This window comes from Gopherus evgoodei, chromosome 22 (genome assembly GCF_007399415.2).
Source record: "Gopherus evgoodei ecotype Sinaloan lineage chromosome 22, rGopEvg1_v1.p, whole genome shotgun sequence".
In the NCBI taxonomy this organism is placed as follows: Eukaryota; Metazoa; Chordata; order Testudines; family Testudinidae; genus Gopherus; species Gopherus evgoodei.
In genome coordinates this window covers 8755654-8775518 of record NC_044343.1, presented here as the reverse complement: position 1 = coordinate 8775518, position 19865 = coordinate 8755654, and the positions used below count along the sequence as shown (strand labels likewise).

Sequence of the window (19865 nt, the reverse complement as noted above, 5' to 3'; positions counted from 1 at the left end):
CAGATTGTTTTAAATAAGAAATAAATCCAATGTCTGTTCAGTGCATGATTTTTAGTGTCTAGCAGAGGAATGAATCTAAGCTCCCAGGCTTGCCTTTTGAAAGCATTGTGCAGGCTTCTACATGGATGAGGACTGATAGGTCAGAGGCTGCTTTGTGGAAGTGTTCACCCCTAAGGCTAGGATTGTGTCATGGCTATTTTTAGTAAAAGTCAGGGACAGGTTACAGGCCATAAAAAATTCCTGGAAGCCCATGACCTGTCCCTGACTTTTACTAAAAATACCCATGAGGATGGACACAGCACTGCTTGCAGCTGCTCCATCCCCACCACTGCTCCTGCACCAGGGGCTGACTGCTCCAGTGGACTCAGGGCTAGCTACTGGTTAGCTCTTTGGCATCACCAAGCTTGGCCTCTATGGCTGACTGCTGATCCAGCCTTGGCTGAAAAGATGACAGAGGTCCCACAATGTCACTGAATCATATGGTTAAGCATAGGTGAGAGGATGTTTGTCTTATTTTCCTTGGGAGTTCATTCAAGAGCATAGAGATAGTCTGTTTTCACCCACCTAGTGTTATTGGGGCATTTAGCACACTGAATGATGTATACCACCTCTTGTGATGGGCATGTGTTGGATCCATTGATCTTGAAAGGTTTGCTGTTCATTGTAGCAGGGGAGATAACTGCAGATTTTGCATCTGTACTTCTGGCAAGGCCTGGTCAGGGGGAGCTTTGCTTCTGACGAGGTTGTTTTTTTGGGAGGGAGAAAAGTTATGTCTGAAGGCCAGAAGTGGTAAGTTCAGAAGAGATTTTTCCAGAATGTTTAAAGGCCACTTCATCTTGAAAGGTCCCTTATGCGTGCTAACTACTTAGGCTAATCTATCTGTTCCACCCTGTATTTTGCTTCAACAGTAGGAGTACATTTCCCAGAAGAGCTTGGGGTGGCTTAAAAGCTTATTATCAGAAGGTTATCTAATAAAAGATATTACCTTATTTCACTTTGTCTTTAATATCCTGGGACCGATGTGGCTACAGTTACACTCCATACACAAGAGGGACAGTTCTGTGCACTCACTACATCAGTCTCACACCACCACCCCCCCTCCATTCAGCATACTCAAGGAGTTGTCTACAAGAAAAGTTGCAGCAGTTTCCATTTTAAACCAGTGCGACTTTTTGGACAGAGGAGTCCTAAACCCTGCAGGACAGGATTAAATAGCAATAAAATGCTAGCAAACAATCCATGACTTGTATACAGCCTGAAGAGACTGCACCTCTTGCCCGCTATGGGAGGAAAAACTGTTCAGGTTGGACTACACAGTGCTATCTTGCTGGATCTATGCAACTTTTGCCATACAGATTTCCTGCTAACCATGAATTACAGTCCTAGGTTTGATTAGCTTTGCCCAGTGAGCCATTGAACAGTGCTCACATGTTCCTGACTGGGGAAAGTAGGACCTAGAACAAGCTGAAGTGACATTCCATATGAGCCCTTGGCTGAGCCTGGCAGCTGTGACAGGAGCCTCTCCCCTTCGAATCAGGCAGGGATGACACTCTTTGCTTTAAGATACCCCAGCAGCTTTGGATCCCTAATGAAGGGGGGCTGAAGGTTTCCTCTCTGCTGGACTGTCTGGAATGAAGTGAAACTGAACAAGAATCCAGCTGAATACTCATCACCATATCAAATTTATTATTCCAGTGGCACTAATACATTGGTTGATGTTCATGATACAATCACACTGCACAAGATCTTCCTGCCTTTGAGTTTCTGCCCAACTAGAAGTCCCCTTACACATCCCCCTCCCCTGGGGGGAAAAAAACAAAAACAAAAAAAACGCATACTAGAGGCCATTAACTCAAGCAAACCCTCTTCCTGCAATATTTTGCTTGGTTTGCAAGTCGCTGGGCATTATGAATTTCCCCCTTTGAAGAGGCAAGTGCCCTCTTACCCCACCCCACCCCTTTTGCCCAATCCCTGCAGAGAGGAAAGCATCTTTCCTGTGTCAAATAAATACAGAACTGGGCAACTCGAGTTGCATCAAGTGGAAATGTTTTTAAGTTACAATGGCACCAAGTGGGGCCCTAATGAGTCATGTGCAACACAGAAACCTATAAGGCTGAATATCAATGTGTTTTTTTCTGAAAGTCTCAAATTGCTATGAAACTGATTAAGTATAATGCAAAGAGATGGTCACTGCAGTCTACAGTTGCCTGCTGCATTTGATGTTATGCTAGTTAGTTTATTCAGAGTCCAACGACAGTGATTTTAAACTGGTGTTGGGGTAGCTTTTACAATTTGTCTAGGAAGTTGTCTAGTGCCGGGATACCTTCCTTCAGCCCTTTGCGTTTGCGGGTCTCAGCAACCACCTGGCAAGGACGGCTAGTGTTGTCAAAGGGGTCCCCAGGCAGGATCTGCCAGTGGTCGAACACACACTGGGGGAAGGCCTGGCCACCTGTGTTGGATCTCAAGTCAGCTGTAAAACCTATGGAGGAAAAAAGTCCATTGGGATAAAGAGCTTAGAGAGGCACATGTTTGATTATGAGGTTCTGAGATAGGAACAGTCACCAAGAGCAAACCAAGTACTTTCCAAGAGAAATTAGAGCACATGGTATTTAAGCCCCAAGAAACTACTGTTGTGTTCCAGTCACTTGGGGGAGGGGAGGGAGAAGAAGAGAGAATTCAGGCTCAAAAGAAGGGAGGTTAAGGGAAGAACGTAACTACTAAAGCCCATGCACGATCAGCTGGGAGGACCCATCTCTACCATTCTAGAGCTCAGTACACGCTATGTGGAGCTCCAGCAGAAGTTCCTAGGCTTGTAGAAGTAATCAGATGACCAAGAACAATGTTAAGCTCACTTACCAAAAGACTCGTTGACAGGCAGGTAGGCCTTAACAACAAACATGGGAGTGCCTGCCACCTGGGACTCCTCAAAGACATGGCCACGCTTCCTGTTCAGGACACCATAGATCCCACCAACTACTTGTTCTGGACACTGGTACACAGAAAGTTTGTATTACAGGCATTGCTTTCATCTTAAGCTTAAAATGAAAGTCTTTTAATTGTAGGATTGTTTGCAGCTCAAAGAGGTGCAAATGTTAGATCTGAAGCTAAACAAAGTGTAAGTACCTGGATCTCTACAAGATAGATGGGCTCCATAAGTCTTGGCTGAGCAGTGAGCACACAGGCATACAGGCACCTCCTGGCAGTAGGGATGATCTGCCCACCACCACGGTGAATGGCATCAGCGTGCAGGGTCACGTCGTGCACATCAAAGCGGACTCCGCGCATGTTCTCTTCACACAGAGCTCCCTGAAAGAGAGCAAAGCCCAGATATCAGCGACCAGCTGAGAGATTCTCCAGGCCCCTCACTAGGTACCACTTTGTTGGTAACAGATCCCAAATGCAGGACAGTACCAGCCATGTCCTGTAGAACTTTGCAAACAAACAGTTCTCTAGCAGGGGCATGCCAGGTGACAAATCTATTAACAGCAATGAGCTAGAAACAGATGCCACTCCTGGCTCAGAGTCTGTGTCTCATACAGGCCAGACATCCATCCATCTCCAGATGCCAAGGGAAAGTACTGCCAAAAGTTACTGTGGGCCTGGCATATCAGAATCCTTGATAAATGGAGAGAGAGAGAGTCTCATCTATTTTATGGGATGAAATTAAACGCAATTTTAGCAGCTGCATCAAGATATGCCAGTCAATGTTAGTTGTCCATGGAAGGACTGCAGTATGTTGGCTCACTAGTATGGTGGTACATGTACGATGTGGAGAGGAGAAGAGGCAAGAAAGCAACAAATTCCTGTTTTTGATCAACAGCAGTTTACTGCACCTACCTCCTTAGTAGCCCACTGGAAGCCAGCCACAACACTGTCCTTGATTTCATTCAGGTACTGCACTCCCTTAGTGATATCAGTCAGGATGTTGGGGCCAGTGCCATCTGGACCAAAGCACCAGATTTTACGGGCTTCAGTGACATCCCACTCGTACTTCTCAGCTAGGTAGCGTGCACGCTGCTTCAGCTCCTGACGGGACGAGACGTCGCCTTTGTCGATATCCTCAGCCAATCCATCTGGGAAGGGTCGGGCCTTCATGTACAGCCTGTTGTGCTTGTTGGGGGATTTGGAAAGGCACAGCACATTGGATTCCTCACTGACTGTCTCACGGTAAGAGACGACAGGGTCAGATTTCTGCAGACAAACAGTCACCAGTTAGTTCCAGAGAATTTGGAAAGAGAAAAGCAATAGTCAGTTGCTTCACAGCTCAGTTAAGTGTACTCTACACCCACAAGCCATACAAAAGGCCTTTGAAAGTGCAAGATTGTATCCAGCACAGATAATTTAGCAGGACATCCAATCAGCATTATTAATATGCCAGAAACACAAGACAACTGTTACTACTCTGATGTGTTCCTGCACTAGACATCAGCCACCCTTTTTGTAGGAAACTCACTCATTTTAGGCATCTGTCTCCATTTTATAGATTAGTATATACCTAAGGAAAGCAGAATTAGGAGAAGTCAGTAGCTCAGCTGGGTTAGAAACACCTGACTCAGCCCTATGGTCAGTCCACTAGCCACAGCATCTCTGTTGTGGAGACGGTATTCCACACCCTGCTGCAGCCTCATGGATTTGGTACCTACAGAGCTACTGCAATTCCCATCATGAAAAACAGCTTCAACGGTTGTATTTGTTCCCAGTAATCCAGGAGTTCAGAGACTGACTAGATCTGCAGCCATTTCATCCACTCAGCCTTCACTTGAGTTCTTCTAGGCTTAGACCAAGAGGGAAGATGTGGCACATTTACCTTAATTGGAATGCATGCATGGTCCTCTTCCAGATCCTTCAGGCAGATCTCCAAATGCAGCTCTCCTGCACCAGCAATGATGTGTTCTCCAGACTCTTCAATGATACACTGAAACAGAAACCAGTTATGCAATGGGGTGGGGGGAGAGAGACGAGAGACTCCTTACTAGGACTCCATTAAAGTACCTGTGTGTGCATACTGGTCTATATTGTTAAAAAAGTCATTTGAGATGTTGGATCTTTACATACATCAACTGATTTACAGGGGGCAGGGTGAGAAAACACAAAACAGATTGGTGGTGCCCAGCAAGGTTAGTAAGTCTTTTCACTGAAGACATTTGCCAGGGCAACAGTTTTCTGCCTCTGAAAAGAAGCACAGATGCTGTGCTTCCCAGTCCCTTCCTCTTCTGACCGGAAGAGGAATTGCCATGACATCCATTGCCATGGTTAAGTTACAGGAGACCCTTAACGTGTTTTCCACGTTCTGTTAAGAACTTAGATGGAAGCTGTATGTAGCATCAGGCAACAAAAAAAATAGTTATGCATGCCACATGCTTTGTTCCAGCAGTCTTTCATCAGCCCTTCAATGCGCAATGTCCCATCAATGTATGTACAGTGGATAGTGATGCGTTAACTAAATCGTGTTGAGGATCTTGACTAAGCTCCAGAGTAGCAACCAAGACCGAAGATGATCCAGGATCTTGCCATTGGTCCCCAGACTGACCTTCATGTGGTAGAGCATTCAGGGAGATAATTTCACTCCAGCCAGAAATCTAGTTGATCCCAACCTAGGGGTAGTCAATATGCAGACCATGGGCCAAATCCAACTGATTGACACTTTTGAATGTACTGCAAATATGTTATTGTTTTTCCTCTAGAGCAGGGGTGGGCAAACTACAGCCCACAGGCTAGATCCAGCCCTTGAGCTCCCACTGGGGAGCAGGGTCTGGGGCTTTCCCTGCTCTGGCACTCCAGCCAGAGCACAGGGTTGGGGGCTGATCCACACAGCTCCTGGAAGCAGCAGCAGCATGACCCCCCTCCAGTTTGTATGTATGGGGAAGCCAGGCAGCTCTGCTCTGCATACTGCCCCTGCAACTCCCAGCCAATGGGAGCTGTAGGGGCAGTGCTTTTGGACAGGGGAGCATGTAGAGCTGCCTGGCTGTGCAGGAGCTGGAGAAGGAACATACTGCCCCTTCAGAGAGCCACTTCAGGTAAGCACTGCCTGGAGCCTGCACCCCTAAGCCTCCCCCTGTGCCCCAACCCCCTGCTGCAGCCCTGATCCCCCTCCTGACCTCCAAACCCCTTGGTCCCCGCCAGAGCACCCTTCTGCACCCCAAATGCCTCATCCCTAGCCCTCACCCCCTCCTGCACTCCAACCCCAGTTTTATGAGCATTCATGGCCTGCCATATAATTTCTATTTCCAGATGTGGGCCTCAGGCCAAATAAAAAAAAGTTTGCTCACCCCTGCTCTAGAGTCTGGACCCTGACCCCAAAAAATAAGTCTTATCCCTGTCCCATGCTTCCATGGCATGCTGCAGGTTTCATCCAAGTGAAGGGCTTCACATGGATGAGTTTTGGAAGTTCTCTGCCAGTATTCCCTCAAATATTGCGGCTTGGGGAGAGGAGAGAACATGGTTCCTCTATGGTACTGGGCTGCGTAATTACATATATAGTTTGTGGACAATACTCAACAGATCTCCTAGCAACTGCTATTGAAGAGTTCCCTCAGAGGACCCTTACCTGCACCATAGGGTCAGACTTGGCCAAACGCTTCAGTCCTTCTACTAGCTTGGGCAGGTCAGCTGGGTTCTTTGCTTCAACAGCCACACGCACCACAGGGCTGACACTGAACTTCATCACTCTCATGTTATGAGCATGCTCAAAGGTGGTGATGGTTCCGGTCTTGACCAGGTACTGGTCAACACCGACCAGCCCAACGATGTTACCACAAGGCACGTCCTCAATGGGTTCAACGTAACGGCCCATCATAAGAATGGTCCTGGGTGAAGAAAAACTTGAGTCAATCTGGATGGCTCCTTAGAAAGGATACCAGCCTCCAAGTGACAGGTTTGCACAGGAAAGCTAGATGCCTTGTCTCTTGCTTGACTGAGCAGACTAGGGAGGGGCAGAAAAGGGCCACTGAAGACAAATATCAAGACACTACTAAACTGTCACTCCAAGGGCTAGGAATGTAGATGTAAATATGGAACCTGCATCAGAGGGGAAAAAAATGAGGCATTAAATCTAATCTCAACATGGGATCAATCCCTGCCTTTACTGACCTTTGGATTGGTTTCAGATACAGATCTTCCTTCTTGCCAGGAGTGTAATTTGGTCCCATAATTCTGACTTTCAAGCCAGTAGAGACGAGACCAGAGAAGACACGTCCAAAAGCATAGAAACGACCTTTGTCTGAGGTTGGCACCATTTTAGAGATGTACATCATCAGGGGCCCTTTCGGGTCACAGTTCTTTATACCTGGAAGAGAAGACGTGATCAGTGCTGACCTGTGGTGCTTTCTTCCACCATAGTGCTCTCTGCTTTGGAGCAAGGTAATCACTCCGATGGAACGCAGCAGTTGTGACACCAGCCTGCTGGCTACCATCCAGGTAGCTGGCTAGCCCAACTGGCAAGGAAAAAGCCATGTGCCAAGAAATCGTTGTAATTAACATAGACTGAGCCTTTAGTATACACTCTGGCTACTATCCAGGTACTTGGCTAGCCCAGCTATCCACAGGAAAGCTGCTCTCTAAGCAGCTTGTCTAATCCACACTAGAAAGGCTGCAGGTGCAGGAATTACAACTGCAGCCCAGCTGTATACTTGTTGAAAAGCAAACAAACAGCTCTGGGCATTTTAGAGCCTTAATGCAGTTATGCTCCTGCACATTACAAGTGCTTCATACCCATGGCAGCTTCGTCATCAGGGGGGCCCTCGTACAGCAGCTCACAGCGGTATTTCTGAGCTGTGACAGGGGAAGGCAGGTGGATGGTGATCATCTGCAGCAGAGCTTCTCCGGCAGGCAGCCAGCGCCTCATCACAGCCTGAAAAAGCAGATTGGAGGCATGAGGCTCAGGCAAATCCATCTTTGCTCATACTATTGCCTCTCCCCCCCCCCCCCCCGCCTTCAAGTTTCTCAGCTAAGGTATGCAGACTTAGGTTACCTACCAACAGCCCAGTGTTGAAAGACTAGCTTAGCATCCCACTGCATGTCTCTTCCCAAGGCAATGCCCATCAGTTCTTACCTTCAGTAGGGGTTTGCCCTCCTTGTCTTTATCCTCACTGTCAAGTTTGATGTCTAGCTTCTCGATCAGTTTAGCAGTCTCCTCTTTCCTGAAGTTCATGATTGCATCAAAAACCTAGCACAAGAGTTCAATGTTAGGGGAGAAAGCATCAAGCAACCCAGTTCAGAGAAAGCAGCTCACGCTCCTTCTCCAGGGAGAGCCAGTAAATGGCAGTTTAACTGCCTTATTAACAGCAACCCTTGTATCTGCCAATTAGTAGGTCAGCAGATCAGATACATGGTTTATAAACAGCTTCTTGTCTAGAGAGCAGTAACTCTCCCAGCCCTTAGTGCACAGCTCAGCTGTGTGTCAGATATTTAAATTTCTTCAAACAGTCAAGTCAGGTCAAAGTGAAGAAATTTTTCCATCATCATGCATACACAAAGGAGGCACAGACCATGACCACTTAAGAGGAGACTTAGTACCATGGTAGTTACCTTGAAGATGGGGTCTAGGATCAGCTGGCAGAAAGTCCTGGGCAGTTTCTTTCCATCAGGGTTGGTAGCAGATTTGCTGAACTTGCCAGAAGCAGGATCAAAATATCTAGAAAAATCCAATCAGAGGGGATTGTGGTTTTGCCATCTTGTTTAATTAGCACTGCTTATTCTGCTCACCTTTCAAGATGGAGGAAAGGGTTATCAAGTCAAAGACCTGTTTTGAGATGTTTACCTCTATTTCCTGAGATTTGATGCACTCTCAGTCACTTGCTTCAAAAGCAAAGCTGAGAGATCTGCCTGTATGGTGTATTCCAGATCCCATTCCCTAATATTTGTCTAATTAAATCTAGATTTAAAGTCCCTCCCATGAAGGATTTGCAAGCAGTCAGCACAATAAGCCATCCACCATAATTAGGATTCCTTCCTTTGGGTGCTACCATACTGTTGCTTCCTTACTCCCAGCCCAGGAGAGCTCAAGTATTCCCCTGTTCTGGAGCTGTTCTACAGGTATTCCCACCACTGCCTGGTCTGAGTTTACAGACCACCTCTGTGCTCTGCCATCTCTAGTTATGGGGTCACTGCTTCAGCTAGCTGTTTCAAGGTGTGCTAAAGTAATACTAGATAGGGCAAGCCCAAGCTCGGAAATCAGCAGCATGATAAAAACCATGAGCTCAGGTCACTTACCTGTCTCCCCACAGCTTCTTCATCATGTCCTCTACCTTCTTGGCACGCTCAGCAGCACTCAGTTGCCCATCACCCTTTGCAGCAAACTTTGCAACATACATCTCAGCAAATTGTTTCAGGGTGAAAGCCCAGCCATGCAGGCCAGAACCAAAGCCAACTGTACCTAGCACAGGATCAATCTGAAATAGGTCAGAAGATTAGTGTTGAGGTGAACATTCTTCCCCTCACCTCCACCAACTGTGGTTTGACACTAAGTAGGTCAGATCGCAATATGATTAAACCTGTAATTCAGTGCATCCAAACTGAAACATGACTATAAGTCAATTGTATTTCAAGCCAACTACCCATACTGTGTTATAGTAAACATTCTTCTGGGTCCCCAATGTCAGTTTACAATGGAAGTAACCTCCAGAGGAATATCAGACAACTGCTCCTTGCTTCAAAGGGGAAGGATGTCTTTCAAAACACCTGAGGGCAAGCTCTGGACAGTTGTTCATTTGGAATACATTCCCTTGATTCCTCTCCTTACCATGATGTTTCCCATGGGGCCACTCTCTCCTTCCCCATAGGTAGAAATGATGACGTTGACATTCTCCACAATACGCTGGAAGGTCTGGTACAGCTCTTCTGGCTCCAACTGCAGCTCCAGCAGTGCCCTGTCCATCTTGTTCATCATCAGGACAGGCTTGATCCTCTCAGCAATGGCCTGTCGCAGCACAGTTTCGGTCTGTACACACACACCTGGAGGAGGCAGAATCTTGATTACTGCTGCAGGACTAGCATGCTAGTCCTATCCAACATGCATTTAAATATGCTACAGGTTCTCACCAGAGACACAGTCTACAACAACCAGGGCACCATCAGTGACACGGAGAGCAGCTGTGACTTCAGAAGAGAAATCTACGTGTCCAGGGGAGTCAATCAAGTTGATCAGGAAACCAGAACCATCCTTGCTTTGCTTGATGAAGGCCATGTCATTTTCAGACAGCTCGTAGAAGAGAGAGATAGCTCTGAAAAATAAAGATACACAAAAGTAGTGCTACGTGATAATGCACTCTGTTTTCAGCAATGCATTTATAGTACATTTAGCTCATGTAGCTTAGGCATATTCCTGATAAGTTTTTAGAGACCAGTAAGTTGCTGGCTGAAGAAATGCATTAAACAAACCAGCTCCAGGGATTCCACATCAGTTAACATAAATAGATACTAAGAGGGAACGTTTTAACTTATGATTGCATGAAAGATTGTTTACTGTTTTGACTACCAAGATATAGTAATTGATACACCACGTACAAGCCAGTATTTAGTACTCCTACCCCAGTGATTCTCAAACTTTTGTACTGGTGACCCCTTTCTTATAGCAAGCCTGAGTGTGACCCCCCCCCCCCAATAAATTAAACAACACTTATATAGCTATTATAAATGCTGGAGGCAAAGCAGGGCTTGGGGTGGAGGCTTACAGCTCATGACCCCCTCATGTAATAACCTCATGATCCCAACCCTGTTTGAGAACCCCTGTCCTACTACATTTAGACAACACTCACAATGCCCTAGGTTGCATGGAAATAAGCCTCTGGTGGCAACCAAAGCACTTTATTAAGTAGTTTCTTCTTCCCCCAGTTTAGTATCAGAAACTGAAACTAGAACCCAGGAGGAGTTCCTGGGTCCCAGTCCTGTGATCAGACCATGACACAAGGAAGAGAAACAACTGAACACCAGGATGCTTGAAGCAAAGGAACTTACGTTGACTTGATAGTGATGCACCTTTCCTGCTCATCTTTTCTCGTGTCGGTGAACCGGGTCTCACCAGCACGGGCAGAAGCAATGATACCAGCTTTGCATACCAGGGAGTCAGTCAAGGTGGATTTGCCATGGTCCACATGAGCAATCACAGACATGTTTCGGATATTGGCCTTTTTGTCCATAATGGACCGAATCTGGTCTACTGTGAAGTTCACCTTGAAGAGAAGGTTATATGATCAGGGGCAGGTTCTTCCGGGAATCTAAACATAGCAATGCCAAGCTCAGTCACTCTGTTTATTGCTCAGCAGACATTACAGGGCAACTCAGAGAAAGCAGCGTTTCCCAGTGCATTCCCATCTAGCTGAATGCCCCAACCAGTGGCTTTTACAATTGCCTTGGGGCAACTATTCCACAGCCTAATAGGCTCTTACAGTCAATAAATTCCCCTGTAACCCCGTCTTAAGATCACCATCACTCACATTTCACACCTGTACTCCTACCCATACCACACACAGCTATCCCGCTATGTCACAACATAAGCCCACTCAGCACACCTTCCGCAGCAGCTCACTCTTTCACAACCCAAGCATCCGAGCTAGGATTTTACTCCAGACTGCAGAGTTACATAAGAGGGCTACTACCTCACTGCAGGAAATATTCCCCCTCCCCCCGGGCTGCAGTACCTCCCTTTGACCAGAGAGGAGAGACCAGAAACATCATCCTGGCACTTGCCTTCCCCCACCCCGCCACATCACTCCCAGCCACACCACAGCTTCAGGGCTCCGTCAAACAAACCCCTTGACAGGAGAGTGGGGCTGGGGAGCCTGCCCGCCTGTCTCTTCGGGGAGGGGGCCGATCAGCATGACTGAGCCACCTGCACAGCCACTGGGCGTACAAGGACACACTCACGCCTACCACCAGTGCTCGGCAAGGAGGCTGGGTAGAGCTAGCAGGCCCCAGAGCCTCTGACCCCCGCCCCAATGGCGCAGCCACACCTGGCAGAAGAGGGGGAAGGTCTGTGTTCACTCTGCCAGTGCACAGATCACCCCCACACACACACAAAAAGGGGGGGGCTAGCAGACCCCGCTGAGCAACTACCCCACTGCAAGAGGTGCATCCCACTCCCCCGGGGACGGGGCTTCCTCTAATGGGGGCAGCACAGCCCACTCCAACAGGGGCCAGATCTACCCTAGAGAAGGGGCACCCCCCACCCCCGTTAACCCTCCATTCCCCACTTCCCATTAGGGAGCATTGGCCTGGGTAGCACAAGCCACGCCCAGGAAAGGGACGGACACCCTCCTCCCCCTACCCGGCTCCGGGGCCCCGCAGTTCCCAGGCATGGGGAGGGAGTATTTGGGGGTCTACCCGCCCCACCCCCGCTTCCCAGGCCGCCCCGTCGATCTATACCGGCCAGGGGGCGGCCATAACCAGCGGCCCGCCTAGGTCCGGGCCCCCCGCGTCCCCCCAGCCGCCCCCGGGGCGCGGATGGCTCACCATGGCTGCGGATGGCGGCGGATTCTCCGGGAGCGGAGGAAAGGAGGGGACCGGTAATGGCGGCGGCTGCGGCCCTGTCTCGCTGGCGGGGACAGAGCGGGCGGAAGAGAAAGCTGACGTCAACGACCAGCCCTCTTATAGGCCGGAGCCGGCGTCGAGGCGGGGACAGCGGGCTGCTCAAAGCGCATGCGCCAGAGCCGCTCTATTTCCCCCATGCCCTAAAGGGATCTCTATGGTCCGAAGGGCCTTTAACTAGCAGGGGACGTGCTGCAACCACGTGGCTGTGCATAGGGGGAGCCCCAGGCACCAGTTCACTCAAATCTCCTACAGGGCAGAGCCCTGGGGCTGCTATAAATGCTAGAGAGGCGGAGACTTGGGCTGTTTAACCTTTAACACAAGTTAGAGAATTCCATTTATGATTCAAAGCAATACAACAGGGAATAACCAGTTCTCCACTTTTAAAAGTAAAGTAAAGGAAGAATAAAATGTGGGTAAAACATATGAAGGATGGTATTAAATATTGTGGGTTTGGGGCATATACATAAGTAACACATTTCATATTTGCAAGCTCTTTGGGAAACTGGGAATCCCTTAATATTTGTCCCTAAAGTGCCCTCCTCTATGGGCAAAATCAACTTCATTTTTAGTGCAGGGTGGTATGGGGAGTTCTGATCTGAGTCACACTCACAACCTAGGGCTAAGGTGCAGGGCTGGAACACAAAACCCCCACAGCTGACCCTTTAGTTATGAGTCACAGATATATGATCTCTCAAAGGGCCCTGCCTGGTGTTCTGTTGAAATCAGTGGGATTCCAGCAAGGCATGAGGATCTGTCCACTCAAATCCCTTTTCAGGACTGAGGCCACATTTCATAGGGTACATGTAAAATATGTTAGTGAAACCGTTACATAGTGAATGAAAGTGCATTCTGCTTAAAACATTTATCAAGAATACAAGCTAGTCCTGGATGTTGGTTCTGTTTGACACACCGTGATTAAATGGAATTAAGCAAATGAATATAATTCTCTAAGCACAAAAATTAATTACCGATGATGTTATCTCTATATGACTCACTTCACCATGATGATTAACTAGGACTGTAGTACTTTGGCTTCTTATATATCAGTTAATTTTTGTTCAGATTCTTGTATAATAAATTATAACCAAGGGTCAGATACAGCTGTCATTAAAGTCAAAGGGAAATTTTGCCATGTATTAAAACTGGAAGGAGAGTTGAGTTCTAAGGGAATTCCCAGTATACTTTGGTGAAAACAAGTTATGACTGGGGCTTGTCTACACTGGCAATTAACAGCGCTGAAACTTTCTCACTTGGGGGTGCAAAAACACCCTAGACTATAGCCTGTATACATTATTTCTTACTTTGGCCCTGGTCCTGCAATGAGCTCTGCATGGGCGGACTCCATTCGGAGCCCTGATTAAGTCACAGGGTCTCTGCAGAAGCACAGGCTTGCACCTGGGCTTTGCTCATTGCAGGCTCTCTAGTCTTGTTCTTAGAAGCAAGATGCAAATAAGGGTGTTTTTTAAAAAGCGCCACCATTTCTTGAAGCACTAACCTTTAGCTCACCGGGTTAACGTTTGGTCAGTTGGAAACCGAGACCTGATCTTGCAATTCCCTAGGCAAGCAAGTAATCCTGCGTGTTGTCCCATTGAAGTCTAAGGAAACGACTGTGTGAGTGAAGGTTTTCCAGATTGGGCCCCAGCTTGGTCTATTACTTTGCTGTAAATCAAAGGAAAAGCTTTCATTGCCCTGAATATACATCTAAAGAGTGCGTGAGAATATAGCACTGCCAATTGCTGGGGGTTGCTTTTAATTTGCAGGCTGAATCTTAGAACCCTTATTCTCCTTGAAACTATTGCCCCCTCTAGGGCTGCTGTCAGAGCTTTCAAATACAGCTGCTGCCAGATGCTTACAATTCAACAGAAGCTGGAATAATTCAGCACTTTGTGTTCCTTTCTGATATTAACCTCCCTGGATTTTTTTGGCCTCTGTATTTTGTTTTTTTGACTCTTTGTTGCTGCATTAGCTCAATCATTTCTGTGCTTATAACCAAAATACCCAGGGGTGGCGGGTAGGTGGGGAGGCCTCAGAGGCCTGCATTAAATATTGAAGGAGGGGGCAGGGAAGGGAAAAAAAAACCTCTGCAGGGAGCCTGTGCTGCGCATGTAACGCCTGCAAGAAGAGGGGCAGCAGCTACACCTACAGGAAGGGAGGTTCCACTGCAAGCCAAGAGCTCCCAGAGGTGCTGCTTTAGCTGGCTCATGTGTTTGGCATGCCAGGAGGGGAGAGCAGGGCTGCTCTGCAGCACTGCATAAATCATGTGCTAAAGAGAATTATTTTTAGAGCCTCCACTGAAACCTGGCTCTTGGGGGGCCTGTGTATATGGCTCTGTCATGCACTTCAATTCTCGCAGGCGTCACCTGTGCAAAGATCTTCGAGGGGGAAGATTTCGGCCTGCGCCCGGCAGCGAGGGAGGCTTTTAAAACGTTTCCTTGAAACGCATGCTGCAGTTCTCCTCCCGCTTTGATAGGTGGAGGAATGAGTGGCCCATATCTGTCTAGTTAGGCGCTTTCAGCGGGCTCATCACTAGGGTGTCTAAGCAACCGAGAAAATGAAACATAGCATCTAATGATCTCCATATCGCCATGGTTTTACCCAGCTCCCTTAAATGCTCTGGCTTTTTCTCCAGAAGAGCCAGTGCTGACCTATCTATTCCTTACTAGCATGCATGAGAAGATTGTGCAAACAAATGCATCTTGCACCTGGCCCTGAAGGATGCAAGCTCATCCTGCTTCCTGGCAGGGTGGGGTCCTGGCTCCGTTCCCTTCATAGACTGAGACTAACTGCAGAAACCTTAAAAAGGCAGGCTCCCCTTAAAGCACATTCACCGCTGGAAGAGAGACAGGTGGCAGGAGCTGCAGAGGGGAAGGCTCTCACAACAATGGTGAAATGGCATGAAGGCACAGAGAGGAGGTTGTTGCTAGAGGAAAGGAGTTGCTGAGAGAGGGTTGGAGAAAGGCCAATGAAGTCGGCTGGATCAAATCAGGATCCCAAAGTGCACAGGGGAGTGGAGTGCTTTGAGGGTGGGGCAGTATAGTCTGGCACTCAGCTGAGGCCACCTGCTTGGCTCAGGCTGGATGGTAATTTTTTTGCATGCCCAGTTGTATCAGGGGATGGTCTGGGGATTCGCACCCTCCAGGTGAGAAATTCACTCATCATCTAGACCCTTTCAGAAGTTGCACCTTGCTCAGTATTTAACCATTCTGCAATTAGCTTACTCTGAATGGTTTTAGAGTAGCAGCCATGTTAGTCTGTATCTGCAGAAAGAACAGGAGTCCTTGTGGCACCTTAGAGGCTAACAAATTTATTTGAGCATAAGCTTTTGTGGGCTACAGCCTACTTCATCAGATGCAGCAGATCCCCTGCTGGTAATAGCTTACCTCAACTGATCACTCTCGTTAGAGTGTGTATGGTAACACCCGTTGTTTCATGTTCTCTGTGTATATACACATCTTCCTACTGTATTTTCCACTGTATGCATCCAATGAAGTGGGCTGTAACCCACGAAAGCTTATGCTCAAATAAATTTGTTAGTCTCTAAGGTGCCACAAGGACTCCTGTTCTTCTTACTCTGGATGGTTTGTTTCCTGTTGAAAATACATCTAAAAATCAAAGTATGACTCAGAAAATACACCCTTATGACTCCTAAGGCCTGGTCTATATTTCAAAGTTAGGTACTCGGGGATGTGAAAAATTAAGATAGCCATGTCTACACTTGGGGTTAGGTTAAGCTGATGGTAGCGTCATCTACACTGTGGCATGACCTAAATATCAGCTATCTACCCTGCCCCACCTCATGCTTTATTCTGCCCCATAAGCAGCTTCCTTCACAGGATCTCAGAGTGCTTCAAAAACATCTTCAGATTCTTCTCTCACATGGATATAAGTCAGAAGTAACTTCATTGAAGCAGGGGCGGCTCTAGACATTTCGCTGCCCCAAGCACGGCAGCATGCCACGGGGGGCGCTCTGCCAGTCGCCAGTCCTGTGGCTCCAGTGGACCTCCCGCAGGCATGCCGCGCCGCCGAAGGCACCCTGCCTGCCACCCTTCCGCCAACGGGCAGAGTGCCCCCCGCAGCATGCTGCCCCAAGCACACGCTTGGCGTGCTGGGGCCTGGAGCTGCCCCTGCATTGAAGGTAGCAGAGTTACAGCCATGTCAACCTGGTGTGAGAGGAAAAACAGTCATGTTGATTCATGAAGATTCCCCAAGTCCCTGTGCAATAGGGAAGTCGCCTTGTCCCAATTTCACAGACGGGGAAACTGAGGCAGGGAGCGATTAAGTAACTTGCCCAAGGTCACACAGTGAGTTAAGTGACAGGATAGAACCCAGGAGGCCCGACTCTCGCTTTCTCCTTCTTTAGAGGATAGATATAGTCCCTCTCTTTTATTTATTTTCAATCAGGATAAACGGCATTATGAGATAAGAACTGTATTCCTCTTTTTCTCAAACTTCAATTAGCTACAATAATAAAAGTTAGAGCACAACAAAATCACTTTGTTTCATAACTGCCTTGCCAGTCAGCAGTCTCCTGCTGAATTCCTCACACCGCCTCCCCCAGCTTACTTAAGAATGATCACAGACAGCGGTTGGCAGCGCATATGGGCGAGAAAGGGCCAAACTCACTCCTAGTGTAACTCTGGTGGCTTCAGTGGCATTACACCACGGATTGCTTTGCCCCACTGAGTCTGTCTGGGGGTGTGCTCTCTCTCTGTGACATGAGGAGCTATCAGCTGTTGCAGTTGCCACGGTAACTGTTAGCATTTTTAGCACAAACCCTGGATTTTGCCAGAATTTAAGTTGGCCACCATTGGCCTAATTAACACACTGGCCTGACAGGGAAATTGTCTAATTGTCTTCAGTGAATACTTGTAGCTGTTGTCAATGTGCAAAAGTCTCTCGGAAATTTCTTCCTTCCCCAGCAGCACTGGTTCCATGCATTCCCTTTGCACGTTTGGAAGCTTATTCTCCTGTGTCTACATTGCAGCTGGGAGGTGTAATTCCTAGGTAGATGCAGGCCTAGTCTATGCTAAAAAGTTAGTTTGACCCAGCTATGTTGCTCAGAGGCATGAAAAATCTATGCCCCTGGTGAAGCTGCCTCCCCTGGCCCCATAAAGACAGCCGAAGGTTGAGGGAAGAATTCCTCTGTTGATGGGAAAGCAGCACTAGCCGCCTGCGCACACCCCCATCCAAGGTCCTAGGTGCACATTCAGGCCGCTAGTTTTGAAGTCAATGAAAATTTTGTTTGCATGAGGACTGAAGAATTGGGCTTTTATAGGCAAATCCCATCCCCGTGGCACCTCTCCCTGGAAGCACATTCCCACCATGCACAGAGCCAGGCTGCCTGGAACCTGTCCATAAGGTACATAATAACCCCTGCGTGCCACAGAGCTCAACTCCACAGGGTCTCCTTGTGCAGCAGGTGGAAGGAGGATGGGGAGGAGTGGTGCAGGGCGGGTAGATCAGGGACTATTCCTGTCGGTGGCACATCAGCTACCTTGGCTTTGCAGTCCCAAGCTGCAGAGGCAGCTGCAGAGTAGCTCCACAGCCTGGGCTGCTGGTGGGGATTCTTTTGGGGGTTCCCCATGGTGACCCCAGTGTCACGGAGTGTGGGGGAAGATAAGGCCCTGCTCCCCCAGTTTCCTGCGATTCACCCTGACTCTCAGCCAGCCAGTAAAACAGAAGGTTTATTTAGATGACAGGAACACAGTCCAAAACAGGTCTTGCTGATACAGACAACAGGACCCCCTTTAGTTGGGCCCATCTGGGGGCCCCAGGGAGGGCACAGCCCTGTTGGTAGGGCTGACCCTCTCCATTTCCCAGCCAGCTCCAAACTGAAACTCCCTCCGGCTATCAGCCTCTCCCTGCTCCACCCCCAGCCTTTGTGTCCTTTGTGCAGTTTCCCAGGCAGAGGTGTTACCTGGCCTCCAACCCCTCTCCTGGTTCTCATGTTACATGCTCAGGTATCCTCCCTTCCCCAGTGCAGGCAAACAATCCCAGCAAAACTCCCCTGCAACCTTCCCAGGTTAATACTCCCCACTCAGCATTCAAATAACACATCGAGAACATTCCCACTTTGTCACATCCCGTTATTCAGGCTGTGTGCTGAGTTCCAGGATTTGCCACTTCCTCAGCAACAAACACCGCAGACTTTACTGGGGGAGAGCTCACTTTGGAATGTACCTCGGTCATTTACTGAGGCCAGGTCTGCACAACCAACCTATCTCGGTATAACTATGTTGCTCAGGGATGTGAAAAATCCACACCCCTGAGCGATTCACTGTTATACCGACCTAACCCCCCATGTAGACAGGACTATGTCAATGGGAGACCTTCTCCCGCCAGCCTAGCTACCACCTCTAAGGGAGGTGGATTAACTACGCCAACGGGAGAAGCACTCCTGTCGTGTAGGGATATCTTCACTTAACAGCTGCCCTGAGTCCAGAAGTAATTAGCATTAAATGGAATCTACTAGATTTAGACCCCAAATGCAGAGCTGGAACAAAAGTGGCAAAGCGGAGAAGCCTTAAAGGGAACCGAAATATTTCCAGGGTGTTTGCAAGCCAAACTTTGCAGCCTGATGCTAATGCGTAAGAGGGGGAAAATGAAAAGATTAGAGAAGAGTGGCACTTCCCACTCTGTCGTCAGTTTCCCATCCACGAAAGGCTCTCAGGCCAGCTTCTCAAGTACTCATCAGGACCCGACACGCGTTTGAAAAATCTGGCCACTTCTTTTGGTGTGTAAATAGGAGCTGAGCTCCTTTGAAAATCTGTCCAATGTAAACAGGGAAGGTAAATGGTGAAGATTAACGAGAGGTTTAAAATCCTTTGTGTTTCCATAATATAAGGCAATAGTTGTTGTACTGCTAAACAATAATAGAATACCATTTATTTAAATAGTTTGGGATATTTTCTACATATTCAAATATATTGATTTCAGTTACAACACGGAATACAAAGTGTACAGTGCTCACTTTATATTATTTTTAATTACAAATATTGGCACTGTAAAAAAACAAAAATAAATAGTATTTTTCAACGCCTCTAATACAAGTACTGTCATGCAATCTCTTTATCATGAAAGTTGAAATTACAAATGTAGAATTACGTACAAATAAATAACTGCACCCAAAAATAAAAATGTAAAACTTTGGAGCCTACAAGTCCACTCAGTCCTACTTCTTGTTCAGCCAATTGCTCAAATAAGTTTGTTTACATTTACAGAAGATAATGCTGCCAGCTTCTTGTTTACAATGTTACCTGCAAGTAAGAACAGGTATTTGCATGGCACTGTTGTGGCAGGCTTCACAAGATATTTATGTGCCAGATGCACTAAAGATTCGT

The 19865-nt window shown here is 47.7% G+C and overlaps 1 protein-coding gene and 1 non-coding gene across 2 annotated transcripts; both read right to left on the bottom strand.

The window, feature by feature from the left end:
* Positions 1–1653: 1653 nt before the first annotated feature.
* EEF2 (eukaryotic translation elongation factor 2) lies at positions 1654–12574 on the bottom strand. The gene is made up of 15 exons (XM_030540134.1): positions 12448–12574; positions 10954–11168; positions 10039–10220; positions 9740–9951; positions 9211–9389; positions 8527–8632; positions 8051–8164; positions 7711–7849; positions 7090–7285; positions 6548–6806; positions 4808–4915; positions 3838–4191; positions 3124–3306; positions 2857–2989; positions 1654–2479 (listed from the first exon to the last, which is right to left on the bottom strand). Exons 1-15 carry the CDS (start codon positions 12448–12450, stop codon positions 2286–2288), a joined length of 2577 nt encoding a protein of 858 aa, XP_030395994.1. The 5' UTR covers positions 12451–12574; the 3' UTR covers positions 1654–2285.
* LOC115638846 lies at positions 8397–8467 on the bottom strand. The gene has a single exon (XR_003997534.1). It is a non-coding gene; the product is annotated as a small nucleolar RNA SNORD37 (small nucleolar RNA).
* Positions 12575–19865: the final 7291 nt, after the last annotated feature.